The sequence below is a fragment of the Lytechinus variegatus genome, chromosome 1 (genome assembly GCF_018143015.1).
Source record: "Lytechinus variegatus isolate NC3 chromosome 1, Lvar_3.0, whole genome shotgun sequence".
Taxonomy (NCBI): domain Eukaryota; kingdom Metazoa; phylum Echinodermata; class Echinoidea; order Temnopleuroida; family Toxopneustidae; genus Lytechinus; species Lytechinus variegatus.
Genome location: NC_054740.1, coordinates 58,209,437 through 58,233,886, shown reverse-complemented (window position 1 = coordinate 58,233,886; position 24,450 = coordinate 58,209,437). Strand labels below are relative to the sequence as shown.

Below are 24,450 nucleotides of genomic sequence, written 5' to 3'. Positions count from 1 at the left end.
TGAAAGAAAAATAGTATACTCTTTGCTTTCAAACATTTTGCTCATCTTTCAATAACGATCAATAATTGCTCTCCAAGGACGATTATTTTTTTTCTTAATATACAAAAATATGTTTCCACTATGAAAAGGGGCACTACCGGACGATAACTTTGGATTAATTCATTGTTCGGTATAGTCAAATTCAAATTTCACCCCCCCCCCCAAAAAAAAAAAAATAGAAAAAGAAAAGAAAAGAAAAGAAAAAAGTCAATGTAAATTAATTCATAGTAGCCCAAAGGTCATCGGCTATTACACCTTAATCTCTTTGCAAAAAAAAAAAATCAATTCCATGCAAGGTTGTGAAGCGTGCAAATTTATGCACCCCATATCAATGTGCAAGTATATAGCAAAGCATGCGACTAAAAATAACGATGTTTAATTTGTCATGATAACAAGGATCAAAAAATACCCAAACAATCTAAAACAAGTTTTATATTTTGAATATCCATATATAGCAATGGCGAACAGATAGGGGTGGGGCTTGGGGGCACTTTCTGACTGTCAAAATCTATCACGAAATTTGATTTTTGAAATAAGAATGTGTCCATTTTTGCTCGCTACTTTTTTTTAAACCTAGATTTTACCCAACACGCAATATCTCGCCCCCTAAATTTAATTGTTTGGCTCGTATGTTACGCCACTGATATGTAGGCCTGAAAAGAAGAAGACATTAAGAGATACTCGGGGCTGAAAAATATTTGATTTAAATAACCAGAGTAAAATCAGACAACTACATCACTGATATTTTTACTTTGGACGAGGATAACAAATTTTGAAAATTCAGAGCTTTGCATTATGTCGGTGAAACAGTTTTATCTATTTCCTCATGAACAGGCATACTGTACGTTATACAATGATCGAGCCAATGATGTATTTTCGATCCTCATATATCATTTATTCAAATTTTGTCCCCAGTGATCTAAAATACAATTTAATTCTGATTTCCTGTGAAGATGCTAAGTTCTAAGACTTTTTTCTTACAAACGACATGCATGCATACAATTCCCTAGTACAAAGGTGATGCATCTTTTCATTTTATCAAATTAAACTGTGGATAGCCGGTGAATCGATCCCCGGACTTGAATGTCGACGCCTGAGCAGAGCTTTAAGCAGACCACTGACCACGGCACCACTCGTACGCCGATTGCATGGCATATCCATAGACAAAATCGTAGATGCGCGGGATCGGACCGGACCGACGGACGCGCGCGTTGTGCTGCAGTTAGCGTGACCTCTGCTCTGCTGATACTCAACGTCGAGTCAATGTAGAATTGCATTTGCAACCAGTATTGTGCTTTCATGATAAGGTATTGTATGATTCATTTTATATGCGGAGTAGCTTCATGAATTTAAGATTCTGTTTAACTGTATGTGTTTATCAAACAATTAGAAATTTGGTCTTTAACACAAACATCATTCTTCGTCTTTGTTCGGCGATCACATTTTGTACAGCCCCACTCGTTAATTTATATGTTTGCATGGAAGTAGATGTACTCTAGCAGGGAGCTCGAGCTCAGCCTAGGCTTAGTCTAACTTATAAGTTAGACAGCTGAAAGCCGTCTGCTTTGAGGATTTTTTAAACATGTTTTTATATCTCGTACACAGACGACTCGCGATTTTGCAGCCGCCATTAGCATGATTAGAGGGTTCAAAATATAAAATCCTCTGAGGCTCATCTAATGTATATAGATCTCTAAATGTTACCAAAAAAAATTGAGAAAAGAGGTGTTTGCTTCATTACTAGCACCTAGTCTTGAGAATGCAATGATGATGACTGTTTAAAAGCCTGTCATATACTTCTTCATCATTGACGTCTTGACACTGTTCCCATAGTGTCTTAACCGAAGAACAACAAAGATGGATTTCCCTAGGAAATCCATCTTTTTATAACATGATCGTTTGAAATACGTTTATTTTATTAATTTCTACACCTTCCTACGCCTAATGCGTAGGAAGGTTAAATAAATATGTTAAAAAAATGAAGGTTACTTACCTTACTGATGCCGCGTAGACCCCTTAATCCACATGTAAACAACGGAAATACAACAATAGCGTCGACCCTTGAACCGCTTATGACGTACTTCCGGCTAACGATGCCGTTTTGAAAAACCATTTATAGATAGAAATTATTATTTTACAAATATGAAAATTTATTATGTAATTATAAATCATTTGTTTGATACTAAAAATGTATTTGGTGAGTGAAACCAACGGGGTTCAGCGGAACAACCAATAAAACAGAGTCCGAAGCTTTTGGTCTAAGAGTCTAAGCCTTACATGCCTTGGGCTCAGGCAGGATGCTCCTAAAGAGTAAATATCATTTACTAACGTATGCTTACTCTCTACGGAGCCAGGGAGTGCATCCCATTCATGTGCGTGTGCCGTCATTTGTGTGCTGAGCAATACAACAACATAATATGGTGGCAGCGATATAGTCGAGGAAAATGTGAATGGCACAGCGGAAATGTAAAACGTCTCAATATTATTCTTTCTCAAGCTGCACGAATGTACCTACTCAGTGCATTCGTTTTTTAAGTCAATTAACCAAAGAAACCACATTGAAGAAGATGAACATATAGGAGGACAAAGATGTTGGATTAAAGTCGAGTCCCTAGTTTTCCGCAAAACGGAAAGAAAAATTAGAGAATTCTTGGAAAAGGATACGGAATTGGCGGAATATCACAGAAAACATGATTTTCATGCCTCAAATTCGATCATGGAAATTACTATCATGATAATCAAAGGAAAATACAATAATAAATATTCTATGCATAAGAGAAAACTCTGCCCATCAGACATACTAACATTAAGATTAAAATGAGACAAAACTATGTCTATAGCATCCAAAAGTTAGTTATGTTTGAAATATGAAACAGGTCTCTCCCATAAACTTTGTTCTGCTTCCCCCTGCCAACCCTAGCCATCTGTTCTATCGTTACAGTGTTACAATTTCACTTGCTAATGCACACAAACATGTAGAGATTCAGCTTTTAAATGACATAATTTTCAAAACACTGCCTCTCCGTTCAAGAGAAATATTGTACATGTTTGTTAATCCAAATGAAATTTGAAGGGAAAAAAGAAACCTACCTTTTTATAAGGCCAGCTCAAAATTTATGAGATTGGAGCCAATCCACATTGCACATTATCAACATGGATTGTCAACCCTCATTTCAATATTGATTTTTCATCTACTTATTTTAGGAGACGTATGATACATGATGTCTACAAGAATCAAAAGGAAACCAGCAAAGTATGCTGAGGATGATCCTCCAGCACCTCCAAAGAAAACCCCAAAGAAGCCCCCAGTATCATCCACCCCAGAAGTTGACCTGCCCCCCTCATCAAACACTCCCAAACTGACCACACCCAAGGTGGCCACTCCCAAGGTAGCCACTCCCAAGGTAGCCACACCCAAGGTGACCGCACCGAAACCAAGCAGTACCAAGGCAACCCCAGGCGCCCCAAGGTCTGGTGCCGGCAAACCTAACCAGAAGAAATCCCCAGAGGGGCAGAAGGAAAAGAAAGTTGACAAGGATGCTAAAAGACCTCTTCGGAGCTGTGAGAAGAGCAGATGTCCCGCTAAGATCCCACAATGCTTTGCCAAAGCTTCAGACAAGTGAGTACAGTATTTTTTATTTGATTTTCTAAAGATTTTTACAGGCTGGGATATGATGCTGATAATTTCAGCAATTTTTAGTGGGGTTGCATACATGTAGTTGTTTCCAATCATTTTAGGACTACATGTCGTTATAAAATCTAGAGCATAATTTGTCATTTGGTGAAAGACAATGAATAGGCCGGCTCATTTATTTAGAGAAAATCCATCAAGGTTAGTTGTATAATACTTTTTTTAAAGGCAAATCTGTTATTCTCAGTTTTGTACTTTATTGTACTTTCCTAGTTTCATTGTGAAGGAATATGTTTTTTATTTAATAACAAACTGTCTGCCTATAGCATTTTGTTTACTACATGTAAATAAGTTTCTCTCTGATTTTTTTTTCTTCATAATCATGTTTAGGCCTTTAGGCTCTGTATACTTATGCATGCACACAGAATCATAGCTGTATCTTATTTTCAATTGTCTAATTTATTACTGAGTGTAAACCTTTGATATTTTGTTTGTAGATGCGCTGGTTCTGGATATACAGCTCGATGGTATCATCTCTCAGCGGGAGAACATCACTGCAATGAATGCTTTGATTATTTCTACAGGAGGTTAGTTTGTTAGTAGACCCATTTGTAAACATTGACCTGTTATAACCCCCCCCAAAAAAAATACAGAAACAACAAAAACAACTGTGTATACCCTTGGAGATGCAGCTCAAAATTCCTATTTTAATGTTTAAATTGAGAATTAAATATGAGATATTTAATAGTAATTGCAGTAGAGATGGCAAAATCACTATAAGTTTCATATGTTGGAAGAATATCATGAAAAAGGATTATGCCTGCAAGGCCTCCCCATTTAAGATTTCAAGAGCTAAAAATGTTGGGTTCTGACAAATTGGATGGAGTACCGTGCATGCTTTTCTATGTGCAAAAAAAAAAATCAAACCGAACCCGCACACGTCGGACGGATACCGGTATTCCTTACGTTCCGACCCAGACCACATCGCTCTAAACTGTCGTATTATATTTCATCCATGTTTATTTAGTCATCGCCAAGGCTACCAGCGTATCTCAAACTGGAGGCGTGTTTGGGGCAGCAACGGGAAGACGGAGCCTAGTCTCAAATCCTACATGTCGGATAAAGTGCTTCCGTTCTGGCTTCAATGTACACAGACTGGCTGTGGCAAGTGGAGGGAGTTCCACTCTACAGAAACCATAGCCCTGGAGGTTATACAGAACTTTGTCTGTGGATTTGAGGCAGGAGCGAAGAAGGTGAGAATAGTAGTTTGATAATAATGGTACAATATGTGACCAGCAACCCCCAAACCAAGAATAGATTGCCTTAAAGGGATCGTCCGGGCTGGAGATATTTATATCTCAATAGATTAAGTAAGATTCACAAAGCAAAATGCTGAAAATTTGATCAAAACCTAATATGAATTTAGGTTTTATTCAATTTTGTTCTACCAAGAGCTAAAACAATTGGAATGACAACTGATTAAAGATAAATGCCAGTTGTGGTGATTTCAAAATGAGTTCGTACAGAATCCAATGAAATGACCACCAAAGTGTCTGTTTGTATAAATAAATAAATATGTGCCAAAGAATTCTGGAAGAAGTTGTGTAATTGCTTAGAAATTAGCAAATGAGCACGGGATTCGGGTCAAGCGTCAGGCCGACATTCAAAGCAATAATAATACACTGTCCCACATGCGCTTATCTGTGTTAGTGATCTTCAGTGTGAACATTTTTCAACGTAGATTTCAAGATTTCACAAAGTTTAGTTTATATAACTGTACCAGATCTAGATCCTCAATGATATAATGACAATTAAGCCTGGTTTTACAGACTTTCTTGTGAATACAGTGTTTACTGCAACTACTTTCATTTATCTCTAAGTGCATTAGTTATTTATTGCTGCAACTTACTTTATCGCAATGGAGACACATCATTTACACATTTATGAAAAAATGAAACTTTTATGGTTTCATGTAATAATATAAGAAAAAGGAAAGTGGGGATGTGACATCATCAGCCCACCTAATGAATATTCATGACGATGTGCATATAACTGTTTTCACAAAATATTGATAAACTTTAAAATTTAATATCTTTGTTATTTTTTATCCGATTTTGATGAAATTTTCAGCATTTTACTCTATGAATTTTACTTTATTTATTGAGATATATAGCCTGGACCATCCCTTCAACACCAAATCTGATAGATGGCAATGTGGTAGTGCGAGTCTTTTGTGCATGATCTGACTGATTTGGAGGTGTGTTTTATACTGAACTCGATTGAAATTTAAGTGCGATTCCAAGTCATTCTTAATATTTAGGCGAAACATCCCCCTGTTATATACAAAACACAGTGATATGCAAATGTGGGAGTCTATGAAATCACATGACAATCCCATGACTAGTATTGCTATATTGTCATCCTCTTTAACAGGGCACACCATCAGATCACTGCAGTGTTCTTCAAGACCACAGAGTGGAGCAGACTTTTGATTTGGAATGGTTGTCTCTTCTTGTGATACCTCCCCTCCTCAAGAACTCTCCTGCTGCTCCTTTCCTCACATCTTACTTTCCTGATGGAGTCGGTCTCAGTGCATCCTGCCCCGTTGCATCGAGAAATGGAGGTAAGCTTCGCTATGCATTGAAAGACCAGGGCACGGTTTCATGAAGTTGTTTGTGAAGTAACGCAGACTTCACAAACAAGTGGCACATGTTCTTAGTTATTATTATGTCAGCTGCATACAGATTAGTGCTGTTATTGGTAAAAAAATTCTCTGTCGATATATCGGTAAAAGTATCTTACCAATATCGACAACTATCGACAAAAGAACATTTTATTAATAGGCCGGTTCGAATGCTTTCGGCAGTTTAGACAAGGCAGCATCCCGTCCACGTAGGTGCCGTAGCTTTAGGCTAGGCTTGGGCAACTCCGACAGATTGTACACTGTCTGTGTCAGTCCAACTTGTTTACTTTTCTGAAGTTACGAACATGACGAAAGGACTAACACCCATACGAACTAAAAAGAACTAAATTTACCTGTGAGGCTGTTAAGTCACGATGTTGTTTACTAAATCTCTTGCTTTGGTAATAATATTCATGATTCCCAAATCCACCCGGGAAGCAAAGGCCAGCCTTCGTTGACGCGCTCGCAAACATCCAGCGCTGTCATTGATTGGCTGTATCCAGCCCAATGAATCACCACCTATCATTGCTGTCAAGTTCGTCAACGAATGAAACTTCTGTGGTGTGCGAGACAGCCTCATAGCAACAACATCGCTAACTGCTGGAGCAATTAGACTGTTATTACTGGGGGTTCCCCATGTACGAATGCAGGGAACTTTACTGTACTACAAGACTGGGTATTATCGACATGAGAGAAAGGTTATCGATAATTGCTGAGTGGCAAAAACATGAGATTATTGACAGGACTAGCGATAAAAAGGTTATCGATAACAGCACTAATACAGATATATCATTTAGCACCTGGAAGGGCCACCAGGGCCCTGTCTTACAAAGACTTACGATTGATCCTATCATTCTCAAGTATATGGAAATCCATTGATGTCATATATTTTTTTCCTTAGGAAATTTGCTTTGAAAAAAAGAGAAGCATACTGAATTGTCAAGAAGACAGTGAATGTATGAATATACATCATTTCTAGAAAATATTTCAGATATTGACGTTGCTGGCTTTCCATAGTTGCGATTGATTGGATCAATTGTAACTCTTTGTAAGATGGGGCCCAGTCCTTCGGTAAAGTCATTCATAACTTATGAACAGCCATGTGTGAGCTAGCCCCTAGGGTCTAGTAACATAAAACTTTGTGAATGTTCATACAATCAATTGGAAAACAATACAAATGGGAAAAAAGGTCAATTATTTTGTTTAAAGATTTCCAATAGATCATTGAATGTCTTTAATCTCACGAAATTTCAGTCTTTAAACTATTATGGTATCAAAAGTTGAATTCAATCACATTCTTTTGCAGATTTGATATAAAAATCCTTCAAACACATTCATCTGAATTTTGTTTCTATCCAACAATATCCATTCTGGATGGTTCATTAAAATGGTGATGATATGTTCATGCCAAACCAATAATCACATGGTCTTTTCAACAGGCTTTTGGGACTGCCATGAAACCCATCTCCCTTTTCAATCTAAAAGTACTTTTGACAGAAAAAAATATTTTGCTTTTGATTTAATTTCAATAAGTAATCAAGTCATTTCCAATGTTATGATATTACAGTGCTTATATGACAAAATTAATGAAGAAGTCATCTTTATATTGTCTTTTTACTTTGTTCTTTACTTGTGGCTTTTCTTTGTTATATATATCTGCCTTTCTCCATTTTTTTTAGGTTTATCCGAAGGGGATGAATCTTTTGGTAAGTTTTGACTAAAGTTTAGAAATGTTTTGTATCTGTTAACAAGTTCCATTTGTATAATCACACTCTTTTGTATTTTTCCCTTTATCATGTTCAACATGTAATGCTATTGGGTAACAAATGGGTAACGGTAGAGATATAGTCATTCTGTGCATGGTTATCATATAGGATGAAAATATTCTCTGTAAAATAAAGTGTCATAAAAAATAGGCCTTGAAATCCCTATTGTAAGGACAGTGATTTTCCTTTTTTTTTTATTGTCTTATCCATTTGGAAAAATCAATTTCAAACTTGATCTAAAATCTAAATTGTGTTTCGCCACAGAAAATATGCACATCAAAAACATGAATTCCATTTGGCAAGGTTGATTTATTGAAATTCCCCCCCCCAAAAAAAATGTAAAGAACTAATGCTGATTTTCCATTTCCATTTCCAGCTGAATGGTTGAATCACCCCCCCCCCCCCCACAGCCACAGAACAGCCAAAAAAAGCCTGGCCTAGTTAGGGTTAAAGAAATGTATTACAATATAAATACTGTGGGTCGTCATTATCATCAAGAAGGTACTTAACCCGGTACAGTTTTTCAATTGTTATGGTGGTTTTGTTTTATCAGCTGCAGGAGTGAGTCCCTACTTCCAGCCGTTCTACCAACCCGATGAACAGGGTAAAGCCCTGTGCATATGCCCCGATGTCATGGAGCATGAAGAGGTGGAGGAGTTTCCGGAGTTTGAAAGGGAACAGCAGATGTACCTTGCTCTCAGGAATCTGGTCCTGGCTCTGTGGGCGCAGAACTGTAAAGTAAGTATGTCAGTTAAACCTGCCTTAGCTACTACAACCTGTGTAGAAGGCCACCCATTAATGACCACTAGGTTGGCTTCCCCAATGGAAATGTGTATTAACAGGGTTGCAAGCCCATCAGGAAAATTATTTTACTTTTTTTCACTCAGGGAATCTGATAAAAATATACCTCAAATGAGGGAAAAATTAGGGAATTTTGATCAACCTAAAAGTCTAAAGCATGATAGTCAGTCAGACTCTGTTAAATTTTGTTGCATATCAAAACAACAACCATTGAATGACTGGTTATGGTGGTACTAATTAGTTTTACATTATTGTTTTTATGCTGAAAATACATGTAATTCACTGCACCAAATTAGAAAATGTGCGAAACTTGGAATTGGTTTTAAAAATTATCGTAAATTTTGAGATTTGTCAGGGAAAAATCAGGGAATTCGTTTTCTTGAAAAGCTAGGAACCCTGATTAAAGGAACTAGTATGTGAAGACACGCTCATTAGGACTTCTTTCTTTGTCTTCGTTGGGCGGTCTTTATTCACAGCTTTTACTGTATCTGGGTGCTGTTTTATGGTTACCATGGTAGTTACCATGATGGCAATGTTACAAAAGTCCTAAATATATTCTCTTGTGCACATGAAATAGAGGAATTTCGTTTGCATACTAATGCTGATTAAATGTATGAAATCTAGACTTGTACCATGAAACTTCTGACCAATATAAACAGATATTTTTAGATATATTTGGACTTTATTTCCAACGTTAGAGTGTTGATTCACTTCTTTGCAGGAATTCTTGACAGCTCATACCTGCACTCAAAGACTGGTTGTACGAGGCCTGGTGAGGATAAAGTGTGCGGAGATCCTGGAACCGATCGTGGCCTTTCTGACCCGCAAGGGACTTATCAACACAGGACTTCTCAGGGACCCTCCCAAAGAGCTCCAAGTCTGTCGAGATGTAGAGGTGGTAAGTCCTGGGACCGAAGCACAAACCAATCAATCATAGAACAAATGTTCATGATAGATTGCATTGACCATAACGTACAATCAGTCATGAAAATCAACCATACAATCGGTTTCTAAGGATTTTGTTGCGTTACCCTGGTTTTTTTTCTCAGAATTTTTATCTGTCATGTATTAAGATTTATGTATTATATACTATAATAATAATGATAATAATAATAGCCAATTTTTATATAGCACTTTCCCGGAATAGCTCAAAGGGCTTTACAGCATATTATTACCCCGGTCATTTCATTCATTTCAATCCTGCACAAAAAGTGCACAATTTCCACCTTCTGGGGAGCATTCATCGCAGCCTCATTGTGGCGCTGGCAAATTCAAACGTACATCTTCTGCATCCTACTGGGTACCCATTTAGCACCTGGGTCGAGAGTGGCAAAGTGTGGATTAATGCCTTGCCAAAGGATGCTAGATCGCTGTGGGATTTGAACACAGGACCTTCTGTTTACAAGGCAAGAGTCAGAACCACTACACGACTATACAGAATCTATACTATACAGAATCTTGCTCTTGGATTGGTCAAAAATCAATCTCTGATTAATTGTACTTTCCCCATCAACCCTCACCCATGGTGATAAAAGTTTTTGAGTTATTAATGATTTTTAATATGTGCAGAATAAAAGTATATTGCCACATGATGATTGGGTCCATCTTTTTCCCCACCACATGCAATGATGTTAAAATAAAAAGAAAACCATAATTTTTATATCAATTTTTTTTCTTGAAGAGAAGTATGAATATTATTTTTTTTTATTATAGTAGTTTCAGATCAGTGGGAAATATGAGCGTATAATCACCTCTTGATTTCAGGTGACGAGATGAACTAGCACTTCCCTGGCAAGCTGAATGTACATCCTGTCTTTCTTCAACTTTGCTTTTGAAAGATAGCTAGATCAGTTTACCTTGGAAGTAATAGATTATGAATCACAGTGATAATTGGCTTAAAATTTCAAGATCATATTACAATGTGCATTATCAACAAAAAAAGTTGTAAGTGATTTGCTTATGTGTGTGAGGGTTTTTTTTCATAAATAAATTTTTATTTCATGTTCCATTTGCCATTAGAAATTTTTAATTAAAGTTAATGGCCCATATTCTGAAGTTGGGTTTAACTTAAACTCAGGTTTAAAGTTGTGGTTTTAGTATGGATAGCTAATTGTTACATAGATCACTAACAGTAGAGATATGATATTTCACCTCATTTGGCTCTCAAATCATTCATAATTGTGTAGGAAGTATAAATAGATGAATATCTTCACCATCGATGAATCAGGAAAGAGCGAAGTAAACATAAGACACATACAACTTAATAAAAAATTTGACACTTTTGGCTTCCCATAATATTAGCACAGAGATAGACCATGGTCTAAGTTAAACCCGACTTCAGAATACAGGCATATGTGTTCATGAATCTCTTTTTTTCAAATACACCTCATAAACATGTTATTTGACAGGGCAAAGTAATAGTCATTGGAGCTGGAGTCGCGGGATTGTCCGCAGCCCGTCACCTGACCAACCTGGGTTGTGATGTCACAATGCTGGAGGCTCGGGACAGGATCGGAGGAAGGGTGTGGGACGACCACTCATTAGGCTCCTGTGTGGGTAAAGGAGCTCAGATTGTCAATGGATGCATCAATAATCCCATTGCACTCATGTGTGAACAGGTTAGTTAGTAGGCTTATCTCATTCAGGAATGATTTTTTTTTACAGATTTATTTTATTAGAATGACATTGCCCCTTTCTCACTGATTTCAAGGGTCTTATTTAGACCTAGTAAAATCTTGAACATTTGGAAACGGACAGTTTTGGTCCATTCAACGATCTCATTTGTGCTCACACCAGTGAACTGCCATCTGTAAGGGTGATAGGATGCTGTACAAATTTTAGAAATTTTTGAATAAATCCTGGTATAAATGTCAGAAATCTATAAATAAATAAACAGAAAAGACTATTATTCTTTTCAAGTGTTATTCTGAAATAAATAAAACATTTCAGAATACAAGCCAATTTTTTTCATAGTTTGCATACTATAATTTTGTTGATTCTATTATTAATACTATCTTTATTTGTTAATGTTATCTTGATTATTTATCATTGTTTATTTATGATTATTAATATTACTATGACATACATGCCAACTGATCCTATTGAATAGGTATATCCCTATTTTGGGGGAAAGGAAAATTGCCAATTAACATGTGCTCCTGTTTTTGTGAAAAATTGTATGTATCATTTCTTTTCTTTTATTGTTTGTGCTGAAATGTGTCGTTTTGTGTAATTTTCTTTGCCAAAAAATAATAAAAATGCATTAATAATGAACAGGACATTTAAGAATATTCTTGTATCTGGAAATTTCTCAGTAATTTTTTCCTTGACTCTTCATTTTTTTTACACTTACAGTAGGCAAGTATCATATTATTGATAATTTATTATTGATATTGTCAATTGATTATTTTGTATATGTATTTATCATTTACAGGGCGGTTTCAAGCTTCGTAAGATGCATGAGAGGTGTGACCTGCTGGGAGAAGGAGGGGTAGTGACCGATTCACACGTAGACAAACGGGTCGAGTTTCATTTCAATGCTATGTTAGATGCCATCGCTGAATGGAGAAAAGACAAGTTCTCAAGCTCAGACTCGCCGCTAGGAAGTAAGTACATATGTGAGGTTTGATCGACATTTTTCGCGCACTGCGTTGTCAGATCTGACATCTTTCCTTGATTTTGATTGGCGAAGAAACACTATTACTGTGGTAACTTTCAGATAAAATTTATAAGAAGTACCTTCATGAAATGCTCCTAGGCACAGAGAAACTGACTAAAACGCACTATTTGTGAGAATTAATAGTGAGTGGTTTTGGTCATAATGGTTAAATTTCTTGAAAGAGTTTACATTCCGATCTCTCTTATTTGGACACATTTGGAACAGCACTAATCGGGATAAGGGATTTGGCTGGATGTAGGCGATAAAATGTTTAATACATGCAGCTGCCTCCCCAGTGGTAGCTACCCGTAATCTATTGTAGTTGGCGTACGCTTACACTATTTCACTGCTGTCAGCGCAAAATTAGAGGTGTTTTTTCATGGATGTGCGTTGCCAAACTCTTGGAATAATTTGCTTACTTGCATTATCGAGGATTGTGTCAAGCAGGTCTTGGATTGAAAGAGAATGTTGCAGCGTACTACAGACAAACAAATTTGAGTTTCAGAGGTTGATGTGTCGAGTAATGTCATGCTATTGGTTGGTTCTTGGATATGTGATCCTATGGGGGTATCGTGGTCGTGTGGTTATGACTCGCGTCTTTCAATCTGAGAGACATGGGTGCAATTCCAAACCATGGCGCGTTTTCCAAGAAATTTATAATGATGACCCACATTTTGCTGCACTCAACCCAGGTGAGGTAAATTGGTACCTGGTAGGAATTCATTCCTTGAAGCTCATGAGCATGTAATACATGTAGCTGCTCTGCTTAAGCCAATTCCGCTTACTTTTGCTGCATTACTTTAGAGCGCTTACAGACTTCTGGTAAAGTTTAAAGTGCTAAGTGTTGTATTAGTAAATATGATAATGATTGTTATTATCTTTATTATTATTATCATTATTATTATTATCATCATTATTATTATTATCATTATCATTATTATTATTTTTATTATATTATATTATTATTATCATTATTTTTATTATTATTATTTCTATTATTATCATTATTATCTTCAGAGAAAATCATGGAGATGCACCAAACGTTCATGGATGAAACCAATTTAACATTCACAGAGGAAGAAGACAAGCTCTTACAGTTCCACATCAGTAATCTAGAGTATGCGTGTGGCAGTAATCTAGCAAAGGTTCGTAATTTCCCTCTTTCAGAAGAAAAAAACATAAGATGAGACGTTAAATAGGGTCTGGACATTAATTAAATTGGTGCATATGTAATGTGAGAGTTTTTAGAGTCAGATCAGTGAACAATTATAATTGGGAATGTCATTTTCTAGAGGAAAGTAGAAAATGCATTTTTTAATCATATTTTCTTGCATAGCAAACAATTTTTATGTACAAAAGACTTCATTTTGAATGAATTTCCCAAGCTATATTTCAGTTTAAAGTAGAATCCTGGGATGATGATGACGATGATGATGATGACAATGATGATGGTGATGGTGATGATGTTCAATGTGACAATAAAGATGATTATGATGAGAATGAAAATAATGATGATGAAGATGATGGTGATGATGACGATGATGATGATGATGATGAACATAGCTCCTTTTCTAGGTAATTTGTTCGCACAAACCACACAACTTGCACTTGTTTTTATGCTTCCTTTTGATGATCAGATGGGGTTGGATTCCTTTGATCATACTCATTAAACATTGCTCTAACAATGTGGGTGGTGATTTTTTTTTTCATCTGATTGCTGAGAAAGCATGAATGCTTGTAAGCAAGCAATCAGTTACGGTCCTCTCTGAGCAACCAGTGTTTTGTAACACAAAGGTTAGTGAATGATCGTACGCTTGATTTTCACGATTGATTGTACATTGTAGTCAATACAATCAGTTGTAGAAAGTCGTTCTACGATCATTGCTAAGCTTTGTGTTACGGGCCCCCAGTATTGAGGATAAATGCTGTACCAAAAGGGCAATAGCATACCCAGTTAAAATCGAACCCGGGTCACAGGATTTATTAAAAGCAATACCCCTGACAAAGTGATTATACACAACAATATGTATGTCCTCTATTTATAACAAATGAATTTTGATTCATCCATGCCCATGCTACTCCCTACTACACTGTCTTCATCTTCTTTCCAGGTTTCCTCCCTACATTGGGATCAGAACGAAGCCTTTGCTCAATTCGCTGGCGACCATTGTCTCCTGAAAGAAGGCTATCAAGTTGTCTTTACCGAACTTGCCAAGGATCTTGATGTAAGACTACAGCATCAGGTCACCGCTGTGGATCATTCATCGGATGATATCGTTGTGACAACCAAGGATGGTCAGACATTCACAGCTCAGAAAGTAAGTCAGAATATCGACAAGTTTTCACAGATTCTTGTCTCTTCTGCCATTGCTGGCTTTCCAGTCGATAACGTAATGTGATGATAACACACATCTCACATACTCAATAATATATCAATGCATAATCAATACTTCAATACTTCTACAGGATGTATAACAAGAAAGTATATGTTTACCAACTTCAACTTTTTTTGAGAAAGTATTACTCATTCTTACAGCTAAACTTCTGACACACACACATTTATGGGTTTATTATTCACTACATTTCATGTTCTCCGTAGAAGGTCAATTCCCCCAATTCAGAGTAAAGTTATGACATACAGATTGTTTTGGTCAAGCGTCCAAGGTTGACCAACACCTGTTTGGTTGTAATCAGATTGCAAAATAGAGACTGGAGAAAAGTATACTACATCAGTTCGCAGCATTTATATTATCTTCATCTTCAGAGTATAGTCACCATCATACTTACTCATGTATTTGTCATCATCATCAAGTTATCATCTTTAATGAACATTTATGAACTCTACATCTTGCATTGATTTGTCTCATTTAAGTCTGGTTGAAAGTTAAAGTGCAATAGATCCCAACGACAACATAACAATAACTTGGTTAAATCTCAATCACAGTCACTTTGATATGGAGTCCATGGCCTGTATTCAATTTGATACTTACCGCAAGGCTCCACATTAACTTTTTTTAGTGGTGGCCCGTTCGGGCCACCAAAACCTTCAAATAATTTTTTTTGGTGGCCCACTAATAAAGTTTGGTGGCCCGAAAAATATAAAGAAAAACATTAATTAAAAATGAATAAACAAACTGAAATATTCTGCAATCACTAACACGTACCACTATTCTTTGTACATTTTGTACATGTATATAAATCGTGCTTGCTGTTATTTTACTATGCATAAAACAAAAGAAAAAATGAAGAAAGAAAAAAACAAAGAACAGGTCATAAAAAAATTTTTGAGAAAAACAAAAGAAAATTTAAGAAAAATAAATAAAACAAAATTATCAAAAAATGGGGAAAATTATTATTATTCAGTAGAAACATGTTCTTTAATCAGGTATTTTCAATGGGAAGGGGTATAAATGGTTTAATCACTGAAAAAAAATGAAAGAAAAAAATAAAATGGCAAAAGTTATCTGGAAAAAACAGTGAGACAATTCCTTCCCTATATTTGACAAAATGATGGAAAAAAAATCACATGTCATATCAATGAAATGCCTTCCCAAAGTATTTACTTCCTTAAGAATGGTTTAAGAAGTCATTTGTAAACAAGAAAGAAAGAGCGGCCTATTTATTTTTGGCTCAAAGAGACACAGCTTCGAAATAAACCAAATATCAACATACATACAAATGCACATATGGGACTGTGATGTACTCACCTATGTGTATTAATGCATTTGGAAATCGGTCTTTTTGAGTCAAAAGAGAGGTCATAATTCCTCCTTTTAATGCTTGCAATTAATCAGGTTTCAGTAATATGGACTGTAGAAGGGCATTTCATTGGTGTAAAATGTGACTTTGACGTAGATTTCCAAAGTTCTGGGGAAGATTTCTTAGCAGTAACATTTCGTATCGCAGCTCCCTGGGTCTGAATAGTCTGCTCGTGCACAGCTAGCTGCATTGGTTTCATGCATGCAAAGCTCAGCCAGACAGCCGGCACGGCCGGCTGAATAATAGTTACTGTATGCTAGCGGTAGGCCTACATACTGTCATGACTATGCACTCTTTGTGTGTGTGTATTTGTGTGTAGATTAACAAAAAAGGCGCATGACGAATTGGCTTGCAATTTGAACTGTAGAAGGTTGATAAATGCATGCAAAATCGGGAGAAAAATTGCGCTACTTTGAAAATTATTGGTTGCCCGATTCGGGCCACCAAAACTTAACATTTTTTCAATAATGGTTGCCCGAGATGAATTTTTGGTGGCCCCGGGCCACCGGGCCACCGCTAATGTCGAGCCTTGCTTACCGTAATCCAGAATAATAAGTATTATATTCATTGTTCTGCTTAAGTAAACATTTTATTATTTAGTTTCCTTTTTTTTGTGGTAAAGTGTTTTTGCTGAAATATAACATAGCCCCCTGCCTGTCTAGCTCACATGAAGTTTACAGACATATGAATCCTGTGCGTAGTAAAACATTCTGCCCACAGGTGGATACATATATCACGCAATATTAGACTATGTGACATCACAATGGGTATTAATAAGTGTTTTGCTTAAAGTTGGCTTGATTAAGAAAAATACTTTACAAAGTTATTTAAGCAGAAGTATAAGCATGCTGCTTATCCAAGTAAAATGTTAGGTAATTTACATAGTGAATAGTTTTAGACATACATTAATAACTTATTGTCAGATTCATTCCTATGATGCCATAATTAATTCATTGCTATCATTTCAGTGGTTTTTATCAGTGAATAAATTATACAATTAGTAGTTTTATAATTAGTAACTATTCTCTTTTGATAACTTAAATATTTCAGTTTTATTCATATTATAATTCTAGTAAAATATATGTTTATTTATGTTACCAAAAATTAATATCTTTGACTCAGATTTTGACTTTATTTTCATGTATGATATGATGGTTATTGTTGTTCTTTATGTTTTCATCTGGTCATTGATGAAAAACAGTTTTATGCTGATCTTGTGTACCTGAATAAATATGTTCTAATAAAATAAATAGAAATACATGTAAAATTATTGCTCTGAATTGAATACCTTCCTTACAAAGGGCTGTTATGAATGTTTAGATGTGTTCTTTTGATGGCTTTTTACTGTTGTGATTGAAAGGATCATTCATAATCATTTGTGAGACAGGGCCCGTATCTAAATAGATCTCCTTATTTTAGAATATGATTTTATTCCTTCCTTTTCTTTTGTGTATGATTCAGGTGTTAGTGACCATACCTCTAGTGTTGCTGCAGTCGAATGCAATCAACTTCACACCGCCTCTACCTGAAGACAAAACAGAAGCAATAAATAGTTTAGGAGCTGGGATCATTGAGAAGGTAAAGCGTAGTCTTCCATCCTGTGTCCATAGAAACTCCCAGGGCCCGTTTCATCAAACTTGTAATAACAAATGTGTGATAACGATTAAAAGCTACTGAAATACTTCAATCTGATTGGCTGATGGTGAATTTGATAAAGATATTGCGTATTTGCTATAACAAATCTTTGTAAAACAGGATCCTGCTTCAATCAGTTTATCATACCTTTTGGAATCAGCATAGGAAGTAGAGGGTGACAGATGATGTTGCCTTCATCATAGCCTAAAGTTCCCCTGAAATTAACCAAATGGCGTAACTACATGCCACCATCTTCTCTAGGGTCGCCCCAAGCTATAATGTAATCTATTTCTCTGTGTATACATGTACTAGATTCTAGATCCTGCTTCTGAAATTAGAGGTTTATCAAGCATTCCATCTTTAGCTCACTCATCTAGGGAGTGGACGGCTATCTTTATTTTTTCAAGCCACCCCAAGACTTGCCACTCACTATGTCACGTTATTGAGGTTGTTCTGTTGAAATTCCAGTTAATATAGTGACTTTTAGATATCAGATCCTTAGAAAAATTCCCGGGGGACCACTTCCATTCACGAGTGGATACCATGCGCGGCCATGGGGTCTCGAAAAGCACCCTAAACACGTAATTTTCATATTCTGAAAATGCACCCCTTAACAAGTATTGGCATGTGAAACCCTACCCTTAACAAGTATTGGAAACAAAACGATACTCTTGGCAAATATTCCCTGAAATGAACCCCTAAACAAGTACAGGAATGTTTTATTGTTACGGGTCCTTCGGTCGTCGGCTTTTGCTTATTTGGTTTAGCAAATCGGACTCTAAACACGAAGTGTTGGGGCAAAAAGAACATCCTTTATAAAACATTTTAATTTTGTTTTATCATCCCCGCAAATTCGACCCTAAACACGTAATTTTCCTAGCGAAATAGATACCCTTTTTTTCATTATTTTTGTGTTTTTGACACCCTTATCACGTTACGTACGTAACGTGCCCTATCGTGAAAAAGACATCCTTTTTACGTGTTTTTTGGTCGTGCATGGTATCCACTCGTCAATGTAAGTGGCCCCCGCGGGGAAAAATTAGTGCTTGTAACAAAAATATGACAGGCAGGGCTCGACACTAGCGGCGGTCCGACGGTCCCAGACCGGTAAAAATCGCTGTTGGGCCAGTAGATTTTCAGAAATTGGAAGATTTACTGGTCCGACATGACCAGTAAAAAATATCATTGTCGGGCCAGTAATTTTTCCAAAAATAGCAATATTTAAGGGTCCGACATGACCAGTAATAAAAACCATTGTTGGGCCAATAACTTTTCCAGAAATTGTCAAATTCACAGCAAACCATTTCCCCCGTTCAATTCTGCAATTCACACACAGAATACACACAGAATGAATCGCACGTGTTACTAGAGTACTATACAGCATGCGTACAGTGTACATGTAGTTAGCCACACAATCCACATGGTGAATTCTCCACTGGCCGCACGAACGAAGCCTGGCTAAACTCTGGCAGAAATCTCTCACAGAACTGTCAAAATTCACGGTTCATACTCATGAAAGGCTCTTATAATGTCCATATTTCCTAAAAATTGGAGTAACTCTGTCATCTGTAAGCAGTAAAAGGGTAAATTTTCACTTCTGTTTGGTTCAAACAGATCGGGTCTCGGGTGGTATCGTCTGAATACATATAGCCCCACATATGCATTTATGTGTGTGTTGATACACTTGGTTTCTGACTTTCTTTCGTAGCTATTTTAATTGAGCCAAAAAAGAAACAAATTATTTATGATAATAGTTTTAGCTTTCTTCCTCTGTTTTCTTTCCTTCTTTCTTTTCAATCTTTCTTTTAATTTTTTTTCTCTATTTCTTTCCTTCCTTCCTTCTTTCCTTCCTTCCTCCTTTCCTTCCTTCTTTCATTCCTTCTTTCCTTCCATCCTTTCTTTCTTACTTTCCTTCCTTCTTTCCTTCCTTCTTTCCTCCCTTCTTTCCTCCCTTCCTCCTTCCTTCCTTCCATCCTTTCTTTCCTTCCTTCCTTCTTTCCTTCCTTCTTTCCTTCTTTCTTTCCTTCCTTCTTTCCTTCCTTCTTTCCTTCCTTCGATCTTCCTTCTTTCCTTCCTTCTTTCCTTCCTCCTTTCCTTCCTTCTTTCCTTCCTTCCATCCTTTCTTTCTTTCTTACTTTCCTTCCTTCTTTCCTCCCTTCCTTCCTCCCTCCTTCCATCCTTTCTTACTTTCCTTCCTTCCTTCTTTCTTTCCTTCCTTCCATCCTTTCTTCCTTCTTTCCTTCCTTCCTTCCATCCTTTCTTTCTGACTTTCCTTCTTTCTTTCCTTCCTTCTTTCCTTCCTTCCTTCCTCCTTTCCTTCCTTCTTTCCTTCCATCCTTTCTTACTTTCCTTCCTTCTTTCCTCCCTTCTTTCCTCCCTCCTTCCTTCCTCCCTCCTTTCTTCCATCCTTTCTTTCTTACTTTCCTTCCTTCCATCCTTTCTTTCTTTCTTACTGTCCTTCCTTCTTTCCATCCTTTCTTTCTGACTTTCCTTCCTTCTTTCCTTCTCTCTTCGTTTCTGTCTTGCTTTCTTTTTGTCCTTCATTCCTTCGTTTTACGGGGGGGGGGTCACGAAAGGCTAGAAAAATAAACTTGCGCCTTTTTTTAAATGTTTTCTTTACTTTTTGGGACCAGTAGATTTTAGGTTCGGACCAGTAAAAATTTGAAAAACTGGGTATCTACTGGTCCGACATGAATAGGTTGGACCAGTAGAAAAAATGGGTTAGTGTGGAGCCCTGTGACAGGAATAATGATTTTTGCAAATAGCTGAAAGTGTGAAAGGGCCTAGAATCTAGTATAGGCATAGCAGATGTAGATTACATTGGACTTTGTGGAACAAAATAAATGTACAATCTCTCAGCATGGGAACAGTTGAATAATGATGAAAAAATGTTTTTACCGGTAAGTTTAAACATTGCAAATTTGGATGGAAAAATACGAGTTGTAGAGATTTGTTAATTTACTTATTTAAAGGCATGCAGCTCTGCAATAGGCATCAATTTACAGTTTGTATATTAACCCCTTTAATGTAATTTGATTTTAGTATGATACACACATGGGTTAAGTTATTGTTTTCCATCTTTTGACAGATTGGGCTGCAGTTTCCATCCCGGTTTTGGGAGAAGAAAACACAAGAGACGGACTACTTTGGTTACATTCCAACAGATCCAGCAGACAGGGGGTTCTTCTCAGTGTTTTATGACATGTCAAATGAGGTAAATACATATTGTATTTGGTTGCAAATCTGTAATTTTTATACGCCCGTCCTAGACGGGACATTTTATGGTATCACGCTCGGTGTCTGTCTGTATGTCTGTTCACTTTTCCTTGTATATACGATAACTTCAGTTTGACTTTAACCTAGGCTCATATAATATGGTTTGTATGATATTAGCATGGATCCCAGGAAGGCTATTGATTTTGAGGTTAAAAGGTCAAGGTCAGAGTGACATGTTCTCATTTTGCCCTTTTGCAGTCCTTGTAAACGCGATAACTTTAGTTTAACTTAACCTAGGCTCATATAATTTGATGTGTATGATACAAGCGTGGATCTCAGGAAGGCTATTGATTTTGAGGTCCAAAGGTCAAGGTCACACTGACATATTTTCATGTTATCCTTCTGCAGTCCTTGTATGCAGTCCTTGTAAACGTGATAACTTCAGTTTAACTTAATCTAGGCTCATATAATTTGGTGTGTTATGATACTAGCATGGATCCATGGAAGCCTCGTAGTCTTGATTTTGAGGCTAAAATGTCAATGGTCAAGGTCACAGTGATATCTTTCCCTTATGCATTCCTTGTAGTTGGACCTGTGTGCTATATAAGAAGCCACCATTATTATTATTATCATCATTACTATTATTATTATTATTATTGTTATTATTATTATTTATTATTATTATTACTATTATCATTATTATTATTATTATTATTATTATTACGAATAACAAATTAGAGAAGAGAAAGGAAAAGAGTAGAGATATAAATAAATGCAAAAATCAAAGAACAAGAAGTCCATGATGTTTTTAAATGTATGTTTGTGCCATCAGAATACAGAGAGTAATGTCCTGATGTCAATAATCAGTGGTGATGCAGTAGAGAAGCTGAAGACGATGACAGAAGAAGAAGTCATGAAAAAATGTTTATCCTGTCTCAAGAAACTCTTCCCTAAACAGGTATGATTCTCATGATAATTATCTGAAATATTCTGCTGATAATCTCAGTATTTTGTTTTGCATTAATATTGCCCCACCCCAAATGTATTATTAGTTTCATATTTCTTTATGCTTTGAATATACTATTTTTTTCCTTTCTCATTGAGTATTGATGTAGTTATTGTTTTCTATTGTGTTTATTATCTGTAACAGATTTGTATAATCAAGGCCATGCTTCAGATCAATCCCGGGCCCCGTCTTACAAAGAGTTACGATTGATCCAATCATAGCTAGAAAATATCTTGAACAAACATAGATTGAGGTCAGTTGTATCTAGTAATCTGGAACAATTTTCTATTGCCAAACGATGGCTCTTTAACACAAGTATTTGCAATCCATTGCAAATATGAGAGTAAACTTCTGCTTGCTTACTGGTCAGTCTCTAGAATAGAAAGTTGATGCAACAAAGAACTTGGCTATTGCCATCTTGTGATTGATTTCAAAGATTTGTGTGAAGGGATCCATGAATTAGATTGGCTGAAAGTGAACTGGCTATAGAAATTGTGCATTTGCTATCATAACAAGTCTGTATTTTATGATTAAAACTTTGGTGTTCTTGCAGACGGTACCCAACCCCACCAAGTACTTTGTAACCCAATGGCATAAAGACGAGTTCGCTGGTATGTCATACAGTTTTGTAGCATCGGGTGCAAGCGGAGAAACATACGATATCCTTGCCGACTGCGTCGATGACAAAATATTCTTTGCAGGAGAGGTTAGTACTGTTAGGGAGTGTTGCAAGAAAAGATTTGCAATCAATTGCAAATTTCTGATACAAATTAACAAGTAATGGATCTATTTTAAGTAAAGCAGAGCAATTTATTCTTGTTGGTGCATAACATCAATTAATTACAAATTTTTAATGTTATCAATTAATTGCGATTGATTTTGGGAACTTAAATTGACTTGCAATCAGTTGCAAGTTTATATGGCAGGTGTTTCATGAAGCATCTTGCCAGTGATAAATTTGTTCTCAGCCAATCAGATGCAAGTATTTTAATAGCTTGTAACAGTGGCAGGTGAAAATGTTCCCCTGATGTGACTACCCCCACCCAATTTTTTATGATTCATTTGAATGTAATATTATGTTAAAAAAAAAGATATTCTGAGGTTGGTGACAAAATGCTGAAGACAGATCATATTTCATATTTATAGTTCCAGTAAAAAAGATCAATAATAATAAATTGGACTTGTACCACACCACATCCACTCTGTTATGTGCTCAATGCTTTTTTCAAGAAAATTGCAAAACCAGTTATTAGTTGGATGTCAAAGTGACAAGTAAGCCCAGAACATTTAAACATATGCTTGCTTGGGTGACTCAGCGGGGGGTTTAATGTTAATCTTATACATAATACCAACTCACTGTGTTGCTTTTCTCCTTCACACAGGCAACAAACCGAAGTTTTCCTCAGACAGTAACCGGAGCATACCTCAGTGGAATCAGAGAAGCAAACAAGATTATTGCATTATGATGCAGTGTATGAATGCACCTTAGATGTAATAGTGACTTGTGACCATTTTGAGTACATGTTTGTTGGCGTGTTCACATGTCAGAGAAAACACATGCTCCGGTTATCGTATGCATCTGATCACGGTGAGGATTGAGTTGTGGTAACATGCCATCTCATCAAACAAGCCCAGCTGAATAATCATGCCAAGGTGGTCTGCCAATGACATCATGGAGAGGCAGTCACGTTTCAGATCTCGTGTGAATGCATCGTGTTCATTGATGATGATATGTGCTGTGAAAGATAGGCCTGTTCACACTAGATCGTAGCCGAGTTTCGACTAACAATTCATAGGGCGGAGGATTTCCCCAAATCAGTGTCGTCCTTTGCATGCAACCTCATCTTCCAAGTGATGACAGCGACAGGTCCTATTTGAATAGTTCATGATCTTAATCAGTTTTAGATGATGACTTGTAGCGCAGTCAATGGAATGGTAAATCATCATCATCTACTGTAGTCCCGTACCTTTGGAAAAGGGTCAGGATTGTTGACCTCCATTGCCTTTTGTAATGTAAATACACTATTCTGAATATCATTCTCCAGATCAGTGAGTGTCACCCAACAGTACTGCAGATTATCAACATCGATGATTCAGAAACCTTTGCATGAAATTACATTTTAGTATACTGGTTAATAAGAAGACATTTGAAGATCTTGGATAAACTTTTATTCCGGTTTTAATCCTAAATGCTTTGCAATTCAATTTATTCAAAATGAAATACCTTGTACATAAAAATGTTAGCAGATTATTTTT

At 36.5% G+C, this 24,450-nt stretch overlaps 1 protein-coding gene across 1 annotated transcript; it reads left to right on the top strand.

Moving 5' to 3' along the window:
• Nucleotides 1–1,237: 1,237 nt before the first annotated feature.
• LOC121418205 (lysine-specific histone demethylase 1B-like) lies at nt 1,238–24,450 on the top strand. Its single transcript, XM_041611939.1, has 17 exons — nt 1,238–1,346; nt 3,244–3,658; nt 4,168–4,257; nt 4,698–4,923; nt 6,104–6,293; nt 8,033–8,059; nt 8,673–8,857; nt 9,642–9,818; nt 11,329–11,538; nt 12,354–12,525; nt 13,596–13,723; nt 14,690–14,896; nt 17,799–17,915; nt 21,061–21,186; nt 22,021–22,146; nt 22,748–22,900; nt 23,577–24,450. The coding sequence occupies exons 2-17, from the start codon at nt 3,258–3,260 to the stop codon at nt 23,658–23,660; spliced, it is 2,619 nt and encodes an 872-aa protein (XP_041467873.1). The 5' UTR covers nt 1,238–1,346; nt 3,244–3,257; the 3' UTR covers nt 23,661–24,450.

What these genes read in the sequence shown, in the direction of transcription:
- LOC121418205 (XM_041611939.1), top strand. Translation starts at nt 3,258, where the DNA reads ATGATGTCTACAAGAATCAAAAGGAAACCAGCAAAGTATGCTGAGGAT. An exon ending in CGTTGCATCGAGAAATGGAG is followed by an intron (nt 6,294 to 8,032) that starts GTAAGCTTCGCT and finishes CATTTTTTTTAG; the next exon opens with GTTTATCCGAAGGGGATGAA. An exon ending in AGACATTCACAGCTCAGAAA is followed by an intron (nt 14,897 to 17,798) that starts GTAAGTCAGAAT and finishes TGTATGATTCAG; the next exon opens with GTGTTAGTGACCATACCTCT.